The sequence below is a fragment of the Manduca sexta genome, chromosome 24, assembly GCF_014839805.1.
Source record: "Manduca sexta isolate Smith_Timp_Sample1 chromosome 24, JHU_Msex_v1.0, whole genome shotgun sequence".
In the NCBI taxonomy this organism is placed as follows: domain Eukaryota; kingdom Metazoa; phylum Arthropoda; class Insecta; order Lepidoptera; family Sphingidae; genus Manduca; species Manduca sexta.
This window is the reverse complement of record NC_051138.1, coordinates 9,119,299-9,138,981: the sequence shown is the minus strand read 5'-3', so window position 1 is coordinate 9,138,981 and position 19,683 is coordinate 9,119,299. Positions and strand designations below refer to the sequence as shown.

Below are 19,683 nucleotides of genomic sequence, written 5' to 3'. Positions count from 1 at the left end.
TAAATAACTATAGGTCTACAACTTGATGTCAAATATCTATAAAGTCCTCGCTAAAGTGGTTCTATATCGCAGACATAACCAAGACACTGGACCAGATTCAACTAAGAGAACCAGCAGACTTAACCGTTACCCCAGTGTTTATAAAAAACTGTCACTGGCGATCGAAGCCGATGTGGAGACATGTGATTTACAATTACACTACTCAAGTACAGCGTTAGCTACACGTGTATGTTCCGCTTATATAAACAACCAGCACAAAGAGAACATGGCCAACATGGAATAAAAACAACTACAGCAATTTTCATATGCATTACACAATGTTGGCAACTCATCGGAACCAGGATTTGTACATAATTTTCGGTAATGTCAATTTTACATTCCGTAAATTGGGCTCCGTAAATAGTATCGATACTGAAGCACACATCCGTCGCTACTTCTACCGAATATGTTTCAACTTTTTTTTATTATTATAACACTACTTGTAATTTCTCGCCATATAATTACATATATACAAAATGACAATAACTGAACTCTAAACATACTTTTTTTTTAACTATTTGATTAAAACATCAGCTTCTAATGACCCACTAAAATCAGAAGACATCCATCTCTGAAGTATCATCATGACATGAATTCCTTGTGCATGTCTGCTCGATAAAACCACGGTTAAAATATTTCTACAACTCAACAGGTTAACAGAAAATAACTTATCATAAGCAGTATAATAGATGTCAGTCGTAAGGTTTTATCTGATATTTTACTTTTTTTTTTGTTCATAATGTTATTACCAACAATAAACCACCACCACCACCATGGTACACTTCAAAATTGCAAGAATACTCAAAGACAAATACAAATATTTTTGCAATCTCAGATTACCATTCCCACTGTTTATCAAAAAAATGAGCGAAGGTTAACCAACCAAGCTTAGTGTTACAGCTAGTACGGCAACACAATCCAGTATACGATTTCAGAGTCACCATATTGTACCCTTATTCATTCGTAGAAATATTGCTCACATATTGTACCTTATTAGTATACTTAGAGAGCATCAATTGTTCAGAGCCATTGCGTAAGTGCTATGTAAGAATACCAAACATTTCAATTAATAAGTCAGTGCTTTTCAATTTATCCAGAGTCCAAGTACAGACAGAATAGTTTTTTTTTTATCATGCTCCAAACCAGATCAGTGAGGGTATCTGGAACAGAAGATATGTATGTTATATTATATTATTATATTACATTTCTAAACAACAACGTTTGCTCTGTCTTATTTTTCTTTACTCTGTTTTCCTAAATTGCATTTATACATCAACACAGTTGACTGGATTTTGGAACCTCGTATACCACAAATCACATAATATTGTACTCCTGCCGTATATTGTAGCTTAATCTCTTTACGTCAGACTGTAAGCTTTCCATGTAAGATTAATGAATTCACAGATATTATATATAGTTTATAATTAAATATAAACACTAAACCAGAAACAGAACTAGAAAAACAGAAGGAATTAAATAAGGCAGAATTAATGAAGCAGATCAGTAAAATAAAGCAGTCAAATCAGACAGAGTATGTTCTGACGTAGTGTTACCAGGTGTCTCGATGTGCGCGGAATATCCCGGTTATCAGAGTTCTGGAGACGCGTCCCGATTTGCGACTGATTGGGACATTAAATGTCCCGAAAATCAATAAATTTATCAAAAGACATTATTATCAAAAAATAAACAACACATCACATCACTAGCCCTGTAGGTATAGTTTTATTTTGTTCTGTTGTTTAGAGACGCGACTGTACCGTGATCTATGATTCGATGTTAAAACAGAAATTGCAATGAAAACCAACATTAGCATGACTTGCAAAATTTTTTTTTTTGTGTTTCGACCTTCAACCTGGATCACGATTTGTTTTACCTGTTGCCCGATTTCAAGCAAATAGGACCTAGTAACACTAATCAGAATGCTCATGGCTACAGACAGAATATGATCAGAAGGCTCATGGCCACAGACAGAATATGATCAGAATGCTCATGACTACAGACAGAATATGATCAGAATGCTCATGGTTACAGACAGAATATGACCAGAATGGTCATTGCTACAGACAGAATATGATCAAAATGGTCACGGCTGCAGATAGAATATTATCAAAAGGCTCACGGCCACAGACAGATCAGATTAAATAAAATAAACAGTTACGCACGTTCGCATTGTCAGCCTGAAGTGTTGCGCCACTAATTTGACTTCACATGGCTCCAGTCATTCCTGTCTCCAATGATTTAGTTTCTAAGAAAACACCCTCTCCAGTGAGCCAAGCAGCAGGCATAACGAAGTTTTTGTTATGAATGTCGTTAATCGTACTAATGTGCAGACATCAATTCCATATGCATTCCCAACATATTTACTTCAACAGACGTAGACGTTGCCATGGTAACTAAAAATCTGAGAATCTGGTAATTTTAATTTTGGCATTCAATGATTCATCACAGATTTATTCCGATAGTTCTCTTCACATTCGAATTCAATGTAACTTCAAATTATCATTTGTATAATCCCACTTCTGAATGTAAAACGCTCTTTTTACAGTAAACATTATATTAGCAAAATAATTACAGAATACAATTTTAGACATTCTTTTGACAACGTCCAGCCAGAGAGAATAATAATCGAATAGTCGCCGCGTGACATATCTTCTCTTCTGCCAGCCTGCCCGCGCAGCCGAATACTTCCGGAAACGCCCGATGTCATCGGCTAGGATAGCGGCGCGTAACAATATATTTTTCCCATACAAAATGCCAATTTCTCATGTCAAAACCTAGTATTAAGAATTTCTAGATTAGATTTTTTCACTGAGAATCGTTATTTTTTTATTATTATAATTTTCAGTTTCATCTGTCAAAACATCATTATTTGAGATGGAATTACACTCTAGTATTAAATATTTTCGCCATATACGACGTTCAAACGACATCTGAAATCAAATTACTAAATATATTATTTAATTAAGTACTTTTAACATTTATTCTTAAAATGAAAAAAAATATCTCAGGACGTTTTTATTATAACTCACAGACTTATTTTATCTGCTGCTATTGCTTATCAAAATTATAAAATTTTAGTCGATGTCAATTAAGAGATATTCAAGATCTCAAGAAATGCTTCAAAATTGTATTACTAAAATTAATATTGCTCCTACATTTTACATAACGATAGTAGTTAGGTTATAATTTACCTATTACAGTAAATCATAATAAAAGGAAACATTGGACAATGGTTAATTAGTGTATAATAAATAAAAAAAATATGAATGTAATTAATAACTTATCGTTAAAAGAGCGCCCAATTGGCGGAAAGCTCCAACTTACAGCAAACACAACACTGCACGACATGAAGCGACTAAGACGTTTCGTCGGCTGCAAAAAGGTGGCACGCGACTGTATTAACGCAGTAATTCAAATATTTTCAAACGATCGATACGGTACGGATCGTATTTTCAAACGATGTAAAAGGATTTAAATTAGTAATCTCCTCATGTCACATACCATGTAAACGTTGTAACCTTTAGAGTGTATATTATTTACATACCGTATAAACGTTGTAACTTGAGTGTGTCTAAAAATATTGTCCCGTATTAACGTAGTAACCATGGTCACACTTTAGATTACAACCGATCAAATGGTGTAAGTACCTTTACTACAAAAAACACTAGTTTTTCGGTGGGTTACAGCAATATAAAGTCTGAGATATGTAAAAAAATCATCAAAATTTTATTTTCATCCTAGAGCAACGAGCATGCGTTCATTCGACGCAGAAAAATTTCCTGATTCCAACGGTGTAAAAAGCGTATTTTCGATATTTCAAGGGTTACAGCGTTTATGCTTTCCAGCGTCGATGTGTTCGTGCGTGTCTGTGTACTTCAGGGTAACCCGAGAATTTGCAGCTTCATGTTAATAATTTTAAATGTATAATTAGTGTTTGGGCGTTATTAATTCTTGTTGGACTCTTTTAGGTACCTATGTTCAAAATATATGATTATTTTGTAAATTTAGAGACTAGACATAATATGTTAGAAGGAAATTATTAAGTATTATTATATTTTACTGATTTTAATTTATTGTGAACAGCGTATTATATTATCTTAACTGTAAAAAATATTCCGTCGGGTTCCCTTTTGAAAATTTTCACCCTTCGCCACTGGAAGACTGTTGTTTATTTACACGAAAATCTGTCGGCGTCTTACTAAAATCGGCAGCACCTACTTTAAATGACCCTCTTGGCGGCTCAATGAGAGGCTCCGGGCGGCACATTTTCGCGAGGACTTTTCTATTTGTACCGCTTGCTAGTACCAGCGCGAGGCCCCGGGCGGGAATAAAATAATCAAAAGGTAAAGGATTTTAACAATTTCGTAGGTAAAATGCTTACCATGGTAAACACGATAGTCAAATATAAAAAGTAATTAGTTGAATATACTGAGGGTCCGACCAACTCCTTATTGACATCCCCCATTTTCCAAGGCCGCCACTGCGATAAAAATTAAATCGTAGATATTTTAAAAATATATGTACTATTTTCACATTGACGATAAAACGAACGTCCATAATATAAACTATTTGTTCAAAATCTGGAGTTAGAACTGAAGTTCTCTGCAGCAATCGTCGTCTAACCAAACTTTTAAAACATTCAGTGCTAAAGTGCTTTAAATATATTGTAGAACAAAAAAATAAATAAAGAAGCCACACAAATCGCATCCACTCAAAAAGTTTATAAGTACCCAACTTTTTGCATCCTTTGAGCTGTTCTTTCGGCAACTATAAATATTGTAAGTTTCGCTTAATATATTGCTTACTGCTTATTCAACGCTGTAGGAAAAATATAGAATTTACACAGACTATAGTTATGACCCATTACATAACACATAAAAATCATTTTAACAAAAAATTTAACCGCCTTCAAAAACCACTCAAAACCATAAAATAATTTCACATAACAGGTATATATTGGATACCAATTTTGGAGTCGGTTCCTAATTAAAACTGCTAGTTAAGCTATATTTGTTGCGTAGTCCATCTATGAGCTAAGTAAATTTCTTTCACATCAATTAAAAGGTTTGCGTTTATGTTTAAGGTGTAATGAATGGTGTACCAAGCACATGTATGGTGTTTCATCTTTTTCTTTTATTCTTTTTTTCGGGGCAGAGAGTGTAATACACCCCCACATTTGACCAGCTATATGTAAGAGGGGAAGAATTTGGGTAGTGTACAGTTCATAAATTTAAATATTTCCTTAATAGATTCCATTTGTTGTGCTGCGGCGCACAGTGGACGGAAAAACGAGGCTCCCTTTCATATGAATTTTGAAAAAAAATTTGCAATTTTCCTTAAATCTAAGTATGTGGTATTGTTACTATAATCTTAACATTTAATATTATTATAATTTTATCGTTTTTTTTGGTCTCAATAAATAAAAAAATGCACTTTGCAGGTTTTAAATGTATGAAAACGGGTTTTGTTTTCGTCATAACTTTTTTTTATATTAAGATGTAAAGCTGAAACTTTCAGGTATTATAACTTAGATCCTACTTAAACTATATGATGTATGACCTTGACCCCCAACCGTGCCCGTTTAGAAGATATGAGGTCAATAAAATGCATGTTTAGCCCATATTCTGATCAAGGCTAATGTGACTTAAATAAATAAGTTTTTTGAATTTGTCTATGCAGTAATATTATATGATAACTAAAGACCCCACACGACTTATGGTCTTGACCTTAAAGAACCACGTTCCAAAGATATGAATTAATTAAAAGTTTACATTTTGACCACATTGTTACACGGACATACCTAAATACATTAAACAAATTATTGTCTTAAAGTGATTGTTCTGGTATTGTAATACATTAACTGAAGACCCCATACGACTTTTGACCTTGACCTTGAAGAGACCCCGTATAAAGGATGAATAAATCAAAAAATCTTTAGTCTATATTACCACCCGAGTATGAACTTCAAACAATACTGTGTCTCGTACTAGATTTGAGACACAGTATTATACTTAATTAGTAAATACTTGATATGACCTTTGACCTTAATTCCTAATGACTCAACCCAAGAAGTATGAAAATTAGAGAACTAAGTCACTGGCTGATAAATGCATCGCTTTTTTAAACTACTTAGGCTAAAATCATTAAATTTGGGACAAAGTTTCTTTAGACAAGAAAAGAACTTTGCAAATTCATCTCAAGAGTGAAGAAACAAATAATATTTGTTGAAAAAAAATACACTATCGAAGAAAAGTCAAATTTTGTATTTTGTTTATAACTATAAATAAATGATGGATCTAACTATTTGAAAAAAAATAATATAATAGATGATGTCTGTTAACATAATTTCCTAATTTGCACTAGAGGGTGACACTAATAATAATTTGGCTTCTTCTAAAAGTGGTTGATTACGAATTTGACTTATTCTTGTTCTAAATCTAGAGAAATATGGGTCAGATGAAATCAATAAATTATGGATAATGTCCTCATTCGTTGCAATTCTACTGTTTTTCAGTGAGTGAAAAGTTCTGAAATATTTAAAATCTTTGTTTCGCGCTTCGGATACCTCCTCGGAGAGTTTGCCTATTGGAATGAAGTTATTATGCTCAATTATGTCTGCACCATGTATAAGTAATTTATGCACACTAGATGGTATATGATACCATGCATACAGCTCGACATATTTATGAGCGGTTGTAGTAGAATATTGTCGAAATTTTTCAACATCAACAAATTCTCCACATGAAATTACTTGAAGGATGACTTGAAAGCGTTTAATTAATTCTGCATCTACTCCTGTGATCCGTGCTGTGGTTTCAGGATCAGCAAAAAATCTTCTAGCTGTATTTCCATCATTAGTGGTTCCTGTACCTTGCTTTACAACATCTATGAGAAGTCCAAGTTCATCTCGAAATTGATCTTGGATTGCTTTTTTTTTATTCGCCAATTGTTGTTTGAGATCATCTCCTTTATCTTGCCATTTCTTGAAATCAAGGCGGTAAGCTATGTGCAATATGCATTCCATGCATCTTATACGTGTATGTAGAGAAGACAAGCCAAACTTAAGCATATCCACAGAAAAACTTCTTTGCGAAAACATGTCGATATTATTCATACCCTTAGGTTTTGCTTTGCAAATATCATATGTCGCTGTAGATGTATCTGAGAGATGTGAGATTATCTTGCCGTTAATCATGGTCATATGTAATTTGTGGTTGACGCTTACATGTTCAACTCTAATTGGCTGAATAGCAGCAATTTCCCTTTCTACTGAAGCTATTTCCTCCTTAATATCTAAATCATTTTCTTTAGCAAATTTAAAATAAATTGGCCGACAGTAAAATGTTGAATCTACTTTCGGATTTCCCCATACTACTTCATCAGTGTAATTCTTGCCAGTTTCAACGGAACAACTGAACACATAAAAATGCTGGAATCATCACCGTCCATTTTTTGTTTAAAATTGCTGTGTCCAAATGCACCATCGAATCCCCATTTACTGGTAAGAATTAAATTGGAGCCCGTAGAGTCAGTTTCCAATGTTTTGAATATTCTTTTAACAGTGATATACATAAGAGATTGAATTTGAAGTTTTACTTCTGATTCAGTAATCACCATACCTTGTTTTTCTATATAGCACTCTTGCTTCTCATTCTGTATTAATTCATATGAAGGGAAAACATGACATCCCATATTTTTCATTTCTTTTCTTAATGTTTTATATTACCATTTAGATAATTTTAAAGACGTTGCGATACCCAATGCTTTGTCAGCAGAGCAAGCTCTCTGATTTGCATTCAGACTGGCTCGTAGCATTGGAGCATCTTCCGGATGTTTAATTAGGTGCTTTAATAATTCAGCAAAGTCGGTCAGTGTTTCATTTTCGCCTGCTTTTTTGGCCAACGCATAAGCTAAAGTGTCGAAGTCATTGTCTGATAGCAGAGCTTCCGTTATTAACGGGGTACTTCAAGGTCAAGGTCAAAAATCATATTGAGTCTTTAGATAATGTATAATAATACCAGGATAAGTAATTTTAGACAGTGAGTTGTTTAATGAAATTACGTTCCTGTGACAACATGGTCAAAATGTGCACTTTTAATTAATTCATATCTTTGGAACGTGGTTCTTTAAGGTCAAGACCATAAGTGGTGTGGGGTCTTTAGTTATCATATAATATTACTGCGTAGACAAATTCAAGAAACTAATTTATTTAAGGCACATTAGCCTTGATCAGAATATGGACTAAACATGCATTTTTATTGACCTCATATCTTCTAAACGGGCACGGTTGGGGTCAAGGTCATACGTCATATAGCTTAGGTAGGATCTAAGTTACAATACCTGAAAGTTTCAGCTTTACATCTTAATATAAAAAAAAGTTATGACGAAAACAAAACCCGTTTTCATACATTTAAAACCTGCAAAGTGCATTTTTTTATTTATTGAGACCAAAAAACCGATAAAAATTATAATAATATTAAATATTGAGATGATAGTAATAATACCACATACTTAGATTTAAGAAAAACTGCAATTTTTTTTTCAAAATTCCTATGAAAGGGAGCCCCGTTTTTCCGTCCACTGTGCGGCGGTGTGTTCATCTCCGGTGACGATCTGACTTTGTACGCTGGCAGCACATTGTTTTCGTATATTCGTTAATGTATTTATCTAGCTTAACTAGCAATTTTAATTAGGCACCGACTTCAAAATTGGTATTCGGATACCCCAAGGAGTGCTCTATCTCTGGACCTCCGCTTGACAATACTTTCTGGGACCCCCTGTATAACTTATTAAACAGAAAGAGAAAAACCTCTCCGCGGTGAGATAGCAACAAATAATATCTTGTCTTCAGTTAGGTACTTATTATTGTAATAGTTCCGTTTAGTGTTAATTTTCTCTTCTAACCACTCGGTAGTAACGCGGGGGTTGAAAAATGAAATATGAAATGGCGTGAAGAGTTTATTTTCTTTTTTGGTCAATATGTTAACAACATTTAAATAAGAAAATGATTTTTAAAAACCATGACACTGCAATTAATATGAATAAATGTAAAAAAAATTCGAGGGACTGATTTGTCTAATTGTAAAATCTGGTATAGAAAATCGATTAGATATGCTCTCTATTTTAGTCACAAATAACATCTTTTATTGCGTATTTGCAGAAAAATATTATCAAATAATAATTCTAGTTTAGCTACTTCTGTCAAATAATCAACTTATTTTATAGCATATCATACGAGGCACAAGGCACCTGGTATTTAAGTGAACATGATTGCCTCGCATTTCGCACAAATTATTTATACAATAACTACACAATTATATCCTGGACATTAAAACGAGTTCTTTCAAATTCTCAAGGCCTTTTGTGGTTCTTTTCAACTTATTTTTAAAAGCTGCATATTATATTGTATTTCAAAACTTGTTAACCTCAGGTGGAAGACAATATAAAATTAGGTACAACTCCAATCTCCGTCTCAATAAGTAAAAATTATGCGCAACCATCATGAAAATTTATATCACAGATACATTTGTAAGAATCTAATTTCACTGGATCCGTCACAAGTTCATGTGTCGTAATTCTGTATACAACAGACTAGTGCTGCATACAATGTAATTCCATCGTGGAGTTATTCCTAATGAGTTATGAATACAAAGTATTGAAATCACAGTCATCTTAATTGAACTAAAATACAGACGAAATTGAACATTTCATGATAGCCAAAAAAGACAACAAAACGAAATAAAATCTATTTTCCGAGCTTATGAATATTTAGTTTACAATATATATCTCGTTGTTTTAAAAATGACCAAATTATACTCTTCACTTGAAATCCCGAAAAGTTTTTGTCCCCAGAGAGCAAAAGCTTGTTATTTTAAGGAAAAACTAAAAGCTCTCTAAAATAAATTCCCCAGATAGAAGAATGTGCTATGACTTCAAGCCGTAAAAGAATAGTCCATTCTCCTATCTTGTTAAGTAGTCACAGTATCAATCCTGAGAAGTTTCAAAATAATAATTACTTTCCCAATAAGGCAAGGAAGGCAAATCCGAGCTGTTTTATTGTTGGTAATTTCTAGAAAATACTCGTGTGCAAATGAAAAATCAACTATAAAATATGTTTTATTTATACCTCACGAACTTTGCCCACCAAAACCTTTATATCCAGCAGGTAAAGCACACTTGCCTAAAACTGTGACTAATACTGCTTGCAAAAAAAGGATAATGTGTATGATAACAAATACAGTTCAGCCAGGTCAATGTAACATATCCACAGTGATCAAAATATTATGATCATGGATCAACTGCCGTACCAAGATATTTTTTACTGATTTGGATTTGTTCAAAGTGAATTAATGTCGCTCTGACCTTACTGACAACGGCTTGATCTGACCAGACATTATTTCAAGCAGCCAGAAATAACGTCGCTCTAATGCTGATTTTTGAAATATTCCGAGACAATACTTGATATTTGAGCTAGTCTATCTACCTACCCATATCAGACAAAGTATTTTTTTTATAGCAAAATTAAATCAGTGCTAGCTCAAATATAATTCTATGGGTAGGCATTCACATTGATATCTGTAGACTCTACCACAATTTATGTACGTTCAATGACAAATCTAGGTAGACTCATACAGTTAATATTCCGATAAATATTTTAGGTTTCAACAATGAAGTAATTCACGCCCAATATCCAATATGGACAAAGAGCGAGATGTACCTACTGTAAGTCCTGATGTTCGTTTTTATATACACTTTAAAAAAAGTAACCCATTGCGGGTTAAAGTCTTTTCACGATAAACTATGTACACGCACATTTTGTTACAATAAATTCATTACACTTTTTACAAATAAGTTTTTTGTTTTTGTAGCTTTAAACTATTTCCATTCACAAGTCAGCAAGTCCAGATAGTAGTTGCGTGCGTAAAACGCGAGCGCGTGGTTGTCGCATGGCGTTACTTGTCGGCCGAGTCGTCGTCCTCGGGCCGCGCCACGTACAGCGCCGGGTCGATCACCTTCGGGATCGGCTTGATCTCCGTGCCCAATTCCTGCTCGATACGGTGCAGGGCAAAGCGATCGTCATAAGTGATTAGGTTGATGGCAATACCCAGGTGACCGAACCGACCTGAGCGACCGATGCGGTGAAGATATGTCTCTGCCATGCGCGGGAAATCGAAGTTGATGACAACATTAACGGCTTGCACGTCAATTCCCCTGGTGAACAGATCGGAACACACTAAGTTGCGACAAAGCCCCGCGCGGAAGTCGTGGAATACGCGGTTACGGTGTGCCTGCGCCATACGCGCGTGTATGTAATAGCAGCAATAACCCAATTCCGTTATCTTCTTAGCTAGCAACTCCACCCGTTGAGTGGAATTACAGAATATTATGGACTGGTTTATTTGCAACTGAAAATAAAGATAATATTAAATTAATTTAATCTGTCGTTTAACAATATAAATTGGGAATTGTAATATGGTATTTACCTTTGAAAAAAGGGTATTTAAACAATGTACTTTTTGTCTCTCTTGTACAAATGCATAGTATTGTGTGACACCCTTAAGTGTAAGTTCTTCCATAAGATTTATTTCGTAGGGTTCCCTTAAGTGCTTCTCCATAAACTGTTTAACACTCAATGGGAATGTGGCAGAAAAGAGCAAGATCTGGCGTTCTTTCGGTAATCTAAAAGATAATATAGTATTATAATAAATATTTGGGGCTCACCACACATATTTTTAGTCTTAAGTCTTTGCGGTCTGATGATTTCCATCCACAAATGGATAATTTGATAGTCTGGACCTGACAGAAAACAGCTACACTGGAGTTGTGCACACGTGCCATAAGACAACTTCCAGCAAGAGTATACACAATATTTAACATTGAGAATACATTAAAACTTTTACATAAGGTAAGAACAGTTGTGTCATGATTAAGTAATATGGCAGAAAAAACACACCACCAGATTAACTAACTGTGACAAACTAACTTCCCTCAAGCATTAATAACTTTTATAAAAAAAAAATGTCTTATGTTACTATTCATTTGTTTCTATTTGCAATACAAATAACGACAAAAAGGTTCCAGTAATTATAACGACAAAGAGTGGGTAATGTGTAGTTTCAAGTTAGATAAGTAAAGGAAAATTGAATTAAAACTTTTGACAACACATCATTTACAATACAAATATACAAATATATATAATATGAGTGCAGTAAAGAAATTAAAAAATACCCTAAATAAACCCATCTCATTAATTATTACCCTAAATCTAGGGGCATAAGTTAGCCCCTAAGTAAAACTGAAGGAACTCTGTAAGAAATTAATTTGTTACGGCCACATTGGCCTGTCAAAATATGTACAAAACATGCATTCTCATTGAAATGAAATACATTTATTTGAACCTGTAAAATGTTAATACATTTTTTAGATTCCATCAATATTAACTCTAGCACCAGTTCGGAAAGCAGTTCTCACCTGAGAACAATCAGCAAGAAACTCTGGTGTCATGATTTTACTACCACACATGTATATTATTCTAAACGGGATAGGTTAGAGGCAGGTCGAAAAATTATAAGTACATGATTCTATACGATGATTGGACAGAGTTTTTCAGAGTCAAGGTTCAAAGGTAATTTGGGGCCAATAATGAAATAATAACTTAGAATGGTCGGTCATAAGCAAAAGTCATACTACATAGGTATGGCCTGCATTAAAAACATAGTTTCGGCCTTACATCTATAAGCAACAAAAAAAAATATAAACGAAAAATATGACTTTTTTATTATTCTGAAATATACAAAATTTTATATATTAATAATTCTGGATTTAAAGAAAATGATAATATTAAATGAGATGCAACGATTTTCATAATACCTGATACTTGTATTTAAGAAACACAAGAAAAATCATAATCCCTATGACAGAACCTTGTTTTTCGCCCAGTACTTCGCCTTGCCCCGTCGGGCATATTATCACGGAATCGGCCGCGCGCCAAATTATTTTATAATGGTTGAAAAAAATGCCATCTTTGTAATTTTATACGAGAATTAAATAATAATTTGACCATGGTTTATTTAAAACCAAAATAAAAATAATTAAAGCTTTCTTATATCCACTCACTTGTACTAGTAAAGGATTTTAAACAAGGAAAGTGTTTCATATTTCAAGATGTGCAAAATTAATCTATTTAGGTTGAATTCCGAAACAGCAAAACCTAAACATTGAAATTCTAAAATTACTCACCTTGATATAACCATGTCCAACATGCCTTTGAAGTCTTGAGAAAGTAGTTTGTCTGCCTCGTCGAGAACCAGCATTCGGCACTGATCCATTTTCGCCACTTGTTTATCCATGAGATCAATCATACGACCTGGCGTAGCAATTATAACTTGAACTGAAAAACCAATGTCTCTGTAATATACTCTTTGCAGTTTTCATTCCATTATTTGTTATGGTTGTTACAGTGTCTGATTACCATTTTGATAAATACGCATTATGTCATCTCGGAGATTAGTTCCTCCAGTAGTTACCATAACCCGAATGTCTGTATGCTTCGCCAGTTCAATACATATTTGTGATGTTTGGAGTGCTAATTCCCTAGTTGGTACCACAATTAAAGCTTGAATAGCATCTTTTTTTGGATCCACCTAGAATAATTTCAGCATCATTGAATCACAAATTGTTGTTAGATATTTTTTTATGTTTATGCATTAATTTTCAGATTATTGTTTTATCACTCATGGAAAGTGAAGGGGAATCCAAATATCTCATCATTATGATTTAAATAATAGAACATAAAATGATTTCTCCATGATATTAGTTTAATCTGTATGTATACCATCTCTTTAATAAAAAGAAGTATCGTAAAATATAGTGAAAACATATAGTTAAAAATTAAAAAAGCATTTACAATTTGTAAAATCATATTATGTTAATTAAATTTCTAATATGAAATTGCATACCTGTTCTAAAACTGGAATACAGTAAGCGCCAGTTTTTCCTGTTCCATTTTTAGCTCTCGCGAGGATATCTTTGCCACTTAGTGCAATGGGAATAGAAGCCTCTTGAATGGGAGAAGGTTTTTCCCAACCCTTTTCAAATATACCCATTAGCAACTCTCGTTTTAGGCAAAACTCTTCAAACTCATTACCACGTGTGTCTGTCACATCCTACAGAAATATACAAAGTTACAGTTTTCCTAATACATAACCCCACGTCTTTATTATATCCCCGAAAGGATAAGTAGAGGCGCACCTTGTACACCGACTTTCCACCATGTGTATTTTGCCCCATGATGCTATAGGGGGGAGATCCTATCGCTATATCAGGCACTTATTCCAGACTTGGTGCTGATACTGAGTAGAACAACCCAACATTAATAGACCCGACCCAGGGATCAAACAAGAGACCCTGGCATTGCACTCATACCATAATTCAACTACGCCACCAAAGCACTCAGATTACTTAATTATGTACACCAAATATGTAGGAACTAATGCAATTGACTACACTCGAGCATTTATTTAGACTTCAAAAGCATATACATGTGCCACAAAGTCTAATCTTTGAAATCCTACTTTATTTTGTAAAACAAAGAATTATACAAAAAAATTGTTATAAATTCTTGTGCATTGATGACTGAGAAAGTTCAAAGACCAGTTTATGTAAATCAATTAAAAATATAAGATTTTAATATTAGTCAAACATTGTTTGATAAGAGATAAATCTTTGCATCCACTTTGAATAAAAGTGTATGAATGTCAAATCTTGAATGTAAGTAATTTATTAACAGTCACTGATAAACTGAAGCTTGAGCTTGACACACAGATATGCATGTCCAGAATCCAAATATTCATGTTTCTATGGAGAAGGCTCTATCAAGGATTTAAATTTTAAAATACATATAATCTATTTTTTTTTTTGTATCCCTAAATAAGATGAAAATTGTATTTATTGCTTAAAGCATTATAAAATTGTATTTTTATAAGAAAATGACAATCAGATATACATGTTTGCCATACCAATAGCCATTTTCAATAAACAATCCAAATCCTATTCTTAAATCCAATCTCAAAAATAAATCACTAAAAATATGTCTTTTGTAAGGTCAAAAAACCATGGTTATGATTGGTCCATTTTGGCAATGGATCAACAAAAAATATGAATTATTAATGAATGTGCATGTTTGGCCATAATTAAACTTTTTGTCAGATATATTTTAAATTTCAAAATAAGCATTGTTAATAAAAAAATATATTATAGGTTTTGTATTTTGGAAAACTGAAATAAAAAAAGGTAAGCTACAGTAAAACAAGCTTAAATTCAGAAAATGCAGAGCCTCAATTAAATATACAACACATAGCAGCTTTGTTAGTGACATAAAATATAAAATTTGGTACATTACAAGAAAATTATAAGATTATGATTTATTAAAATTGTTTTTTAGTTATTATCAATACAAATATTGCTTTTTTTTATTACACTCAACAAAGCAATAATTAATGTTTGCTTAGAAATGGTAATGCAAGTTAGTGTATGCTATCCTCAACAATTTGAAATTTCCAATAAATTCATATAAATTCAAACGAAAATGTTTATACCAATCAATGTGATTATTTTTTGTAATTTAATAGAACACAAAAGTGACCTAAATATTATGCAAATTTTAAAACAGTAAAACAAATTACTTACACTAGTCTTTATTCTTCTGTCTTTTGGGGGTATCTTTAATTTTGCTTTCCAACCGATGTCGTCGATGCTTTTATCGACATCTCTGCAAATACACAGCAAGTACATTAGAAGAAGATAGGTACTTTCCATTGATAAATCCAAACAAAGCAACGTTTACGTACCCTTTATTTTGATTGCTCATACTATTTCCGACGTGATTACTTGAACTAATTCTATTTTCGGTCATCATTTTGCCAAAGTATCCCAGAAGGGATGACTTAAATTAGAAACTTATAATCACAAATACTTGTCCAAGTCCAACACTAAACAAATTTCACGAAATGTCACTTTTAAATACATAAGCTATTTGAGTTTATCACGTTAACCAGAAAGTTCGGTAATATCTGTAACAAGAAAAATGACTATTATTATACTGAATATCTTAGATAGTCCACAGCAAATTGTAGTACCTATATGTAAACCAGATTACTAGACGCGTCAACAAGCTAAGTGGTACAAATAAATATAACTTGGCGTTCTGTAGTCTCACATATAACTCAGTTGACAACTAAACTTACACAGATATAATTTGAACATCCCAAAATTGATTTATACGAGAAGTAGAAGCAAATAAAGAAAGATCGGAGCGATTAAAACGGATAAGTTAACTCACAGATCTGGAAATTCTAATATGGCCGCCATAGTAACACTGACAAGTCGCAGTATACCTAGCTCTTGAAGAATAACTGTACTTTCGGAAATTGATTTTAAAAACGTATGTAAAAAATTAGCAATAACTTATTTTTTTTTAAATAAAATATACGTACCTCGATAAAACTTTATAAAAGACGAAGACACTCGATACACGACGACGACATTACAATCAGAATTACAATACTTTGCCAAATGCCAACCAAACGGAGATTAAAGACAAACTATTTTTTATGAAGTTGGCAGTATGAAGTTTGACATTCGGAATTCAGATCTGAATGAAATCGAAATAGATCGTAGGGAGAATTAGGTTTTCTCCAATGATAAAAGAATATAGAGGTGACCGATATGGTACCACGTGACATGCGGCACATTAAATGCATAAAATGGCGCCGACTCCGCCCCTTACAATAGTGATATGCTAGTACCAAAAATTTTGTATCGACAGAGATACATAAGCCCGAAAAAAAGATCAAATACAAATGGGGTTAGGTTCTACCATATTATTACAAACCATAATATAAACAAACTGAAACTGATTTATAATAATAATAATAACTTTATTGTCGACCCATGATCCATATAAAAAAAAATGTAATTTTAATGTCAAACTTATTCTACTTAAAAAAGGAATTACTATAATAGTCTGGAGGTTATCTCCACCCAGCGCTGATACGTTGCCGTCATCATCAGCCTATCAGCTAGACTCATAATAATGGAGTTCTTACTTGAGGCAACTCTCGCCATAAAGGACGCGGTGCCTTTTCGATGTATCGCGTTAAATGTATCAATACCCACCTCCACAAACATTTCAGAAGCACTACAATGGTTTGAGACCCATTAGATGCCTAAAGATGTTGTTGTAGGCTACTCTTATATCGCCACTAGCTTTTGCTCGCGGCTCCGCCCGCGTTACAAAGTTTTTCAGGCTAAAGTTTTCCATTATAAAAGTAGTAGTTTCCCGGGAGCCTATGTTCTTCCCAGGGTTTCGAACTGTTTCCATACCAAATTTTATCTTAATACGTTGGGTAGTTTTTGAGTTTAAGACGTTCAGGCGGCGGGGGACTTTGTTTTATAATATATTTTTTTAGAACTTTTTAAGAGGAATAATCCCGTCATACATCATTGTTGCATAACTTTAACCGTTTACGCAGCGCACGTAACAGAAGCTCTCAAAACTAATAAATTGTCCCCGTATTTGCAACATGTTTCATTACTGCTCCGCTCCTATTGGTCATAGCGTGATGATATACAGCCTATAGCACCCCACAAATAAAGGGCTATCCAATATAACGAATTTTTCAGTTTAAACTGGTAGTTCCTGAGATTAGCCATTACTGCTCCGCTCCTATCGGTCATAGCGTGATGATATATAACTTAGAGCACTCCACGAACAAAGGGCTATCCAACGCAAAAAGATTATTTCAGTTTGGACCGGTAGTTCCAGAGATTAGCCATTACTGCTCCGCTCCTATTGGGTATAGCGTGATGATATATAGCCTATAGCAATCCACGAATAAAGGGCTATCCAACGCAAAAATATTTTTTCAGTTTGGACCGGTAGTTCCTGAGATTAGCCATTACTGCTCCGCTCCTATTGGGTATAGCGTGATGATATATAGCCTATAGCACTCCACGAACAAAGGGCTATCCAACGCAAATATATTTTTTCAGTTTGGACTGGTAGTTCCTGAGATTAGCGCGTTCAAACAAACAAACAAACAAACAAACTCTTCAGCTTTATATAATAGTATAGAAGTATAGATATGACTTTTTCGTATAATTAGTCCAGAGTTGATACGCGTAGAACGACTGGCAAAACGATCTAAAAAGTGTCAACTTCACGTCAGATGATGATTTATAAAACTTCCTTGCAATCATGTTGCCCACAATACAGAGAGCCCTACGTTGACGTTCAATATCTGCATCGTCCCTTACACTGGAAGTGACGATATGGCCAAGGTACTTAAAGCTTTCAACTGTTTTTACGGGCTGTCCCTTAAGGAAAATACCCGGATCTCTCTCTGGTCCCTTCCCCGCCCTAAAGATTACCATTTCCGTCTTTTTCTCATTATAAATGAGGTCGTGATTCTCGACATAATCCATACAGATATTTATTAATTTTCCTAGCCCTTTTATCGAGGGGCTGAGCAGCACCATATCATCAGCGTAGCTCAGATTGTTGACATATCTTCCATCCAACTTAAGTCCCACCTCAGTGCTGCTCAACTCCACAAGTAAGTCATTCATGTATGCATTAAATAGATCGGGAGAGGTAAGCCCGCCCTGTCTCACCCCCACAGTAAAGCTGAAAACTGTCCGATAATTCCCCACGCCATCTAACATTATTGTTCTGCTTGCGACACCAAAAAGCAAGCAAATCAACAATCTCAGGCGGAATACTGCCGTCATCACGAAGCTTGTTTCATAACAGATCGTGATTCAACGTGTCGAAGGCACGGCTCAGGTCGAGAAAACACGCGTAAACTGAGGTTCCCTGATTTTTATAGTAACTAACAATTTGCTTCAGAGAGAATATTGACATATCTGTGGAAACTTGAGGGCGGAACCCAAATTGACCATCGTCGATATCTAAATTGCCAATGTGCAGCTGAATCCCTCGTTCTAGTACCTGGGCCATTACAGTAGCTAGGGAAATAGGTCTGTAATTGCCCGTACTCGAGATGTCACCCGTTTTGTACTTCGTAATTGGAACCACCAATGGCGAATAAGTTCCTCTGGTAAGAAGCAATGCCTCACACAGAGAGTAAAAAGGCACGCTAAAACGTCAAATATAAGCGGGCCCGCATATAATAGATGTTCAGTGCTAAGGCCGTCGTGACCTGGAGACTTTCCACGTTTCATCTTTCTCAAAATTATTTCTATTTGCTTTGGCGTAAATTCAATTTGACCCAATCCCGAAACATGACCACTCTTACCTTCACACGATTAATATTGTCATTTTTCCGTCTGTAATTTACTACTTTAAAGTTTTTTTTAAATAAATTTGCAATACTTTTTTGACTTTATTCTCCTAACTAATTTTTTCGTTTCTTTCCAAAACTTAGTCAGGTCACCACTACTGTGATGACGGGCCAAGATATCCATTTTTATTTTTTCTTGGTTAGATTATACGTATTTAAGCGCAGCCTTGAACTCCCTGCGTGAGGCAGTCATCTTCTCATAATAGTACCCCGAGCACGGTCTACCCCAATGAACCCATAGGGAAAAATAATCCTAGCTTTTATGTGTAATTCCTTAACATGA

The 19,683-nt window shown here is 34.2% G+C and overlaps 1 protein-coding gene across 3 annotated transcripts; it reads right to left on the bottom strand.

Annotated features, from left to right (window-relative positions):
* Positions 1–8,984: 8,984 nt before the first annotated feature.
* On the bottom strand, positions 8,985–16,779 carry LOC115451674 (ATP-dependent RNA helicase me31b). 3 transcript variants are annotated; one of them, XM_030180038.2, is made up of 8 exons: positions 16,533–16,779; positions 15,888–16,109; positions 15,727–15,808; positions 13,998–14,204; positions 13,511–13,682; positions 13,279–13,429; positions 11,523–11,718; positions 8,985–11,444 (listed from the first exon to the last, which is right to left on the bottom strand). In XM_030180038.2, the coding sequence occupies exons 2-8, from the start codon at positions 15,953–15,955 to the stop codon at positions 10,992–10,994; spliced, it is 1,329 nt and encodes a 442-aa protein (XP_030035898.1). In that variant the 5' UTR covers positions 15,956–16,109; positions 16,533–16,779; the 3' UTR covers positions 8,985–10,991. The 3 variants fall into 3 exon arrangements, with proteins under 3 accessions (XP_030035898.1, XP_030035900.1, XP_030035899.1); XM_030180040.2 differs by having other exon boundaries at positions 10,992–11,444; positions 16,379–16,568; XM_030180039.2 differs by lacking the exon at positions 16,533–16,779 and adding an exon at positions 16,284–16,395 and having other exon boundaries at positions 10,992–11,444.
* Between the last annotated feature and the right edge of the window lie 2,904 nt (positions 16,780–19,683).

Bases quoted from the DNA above. Each gene is read 5' to 3' on its own strand.
- LOC115451674 (XM_030180038.2), bottom strand. From the start codon at position 15,955: ATGATGACCGAAAATAGAATTAGTTCAAGTAATCACGTCGGAAATAGT. The intron at 13,683-13,997 runs GTATGCAATTTC...AAATTATTCTAG, and splicing joins GTATTCCAGTTTTAGAACAG to GTGGATCCAAAAAAAGATGC. The intron at 13,430-13,510 runs GTAATCAGACAC...TTGGTTTTTCAG, and splicing joins AATGCGTATTTATCAAAATG to TTCAAGTTATAATTGCTACG.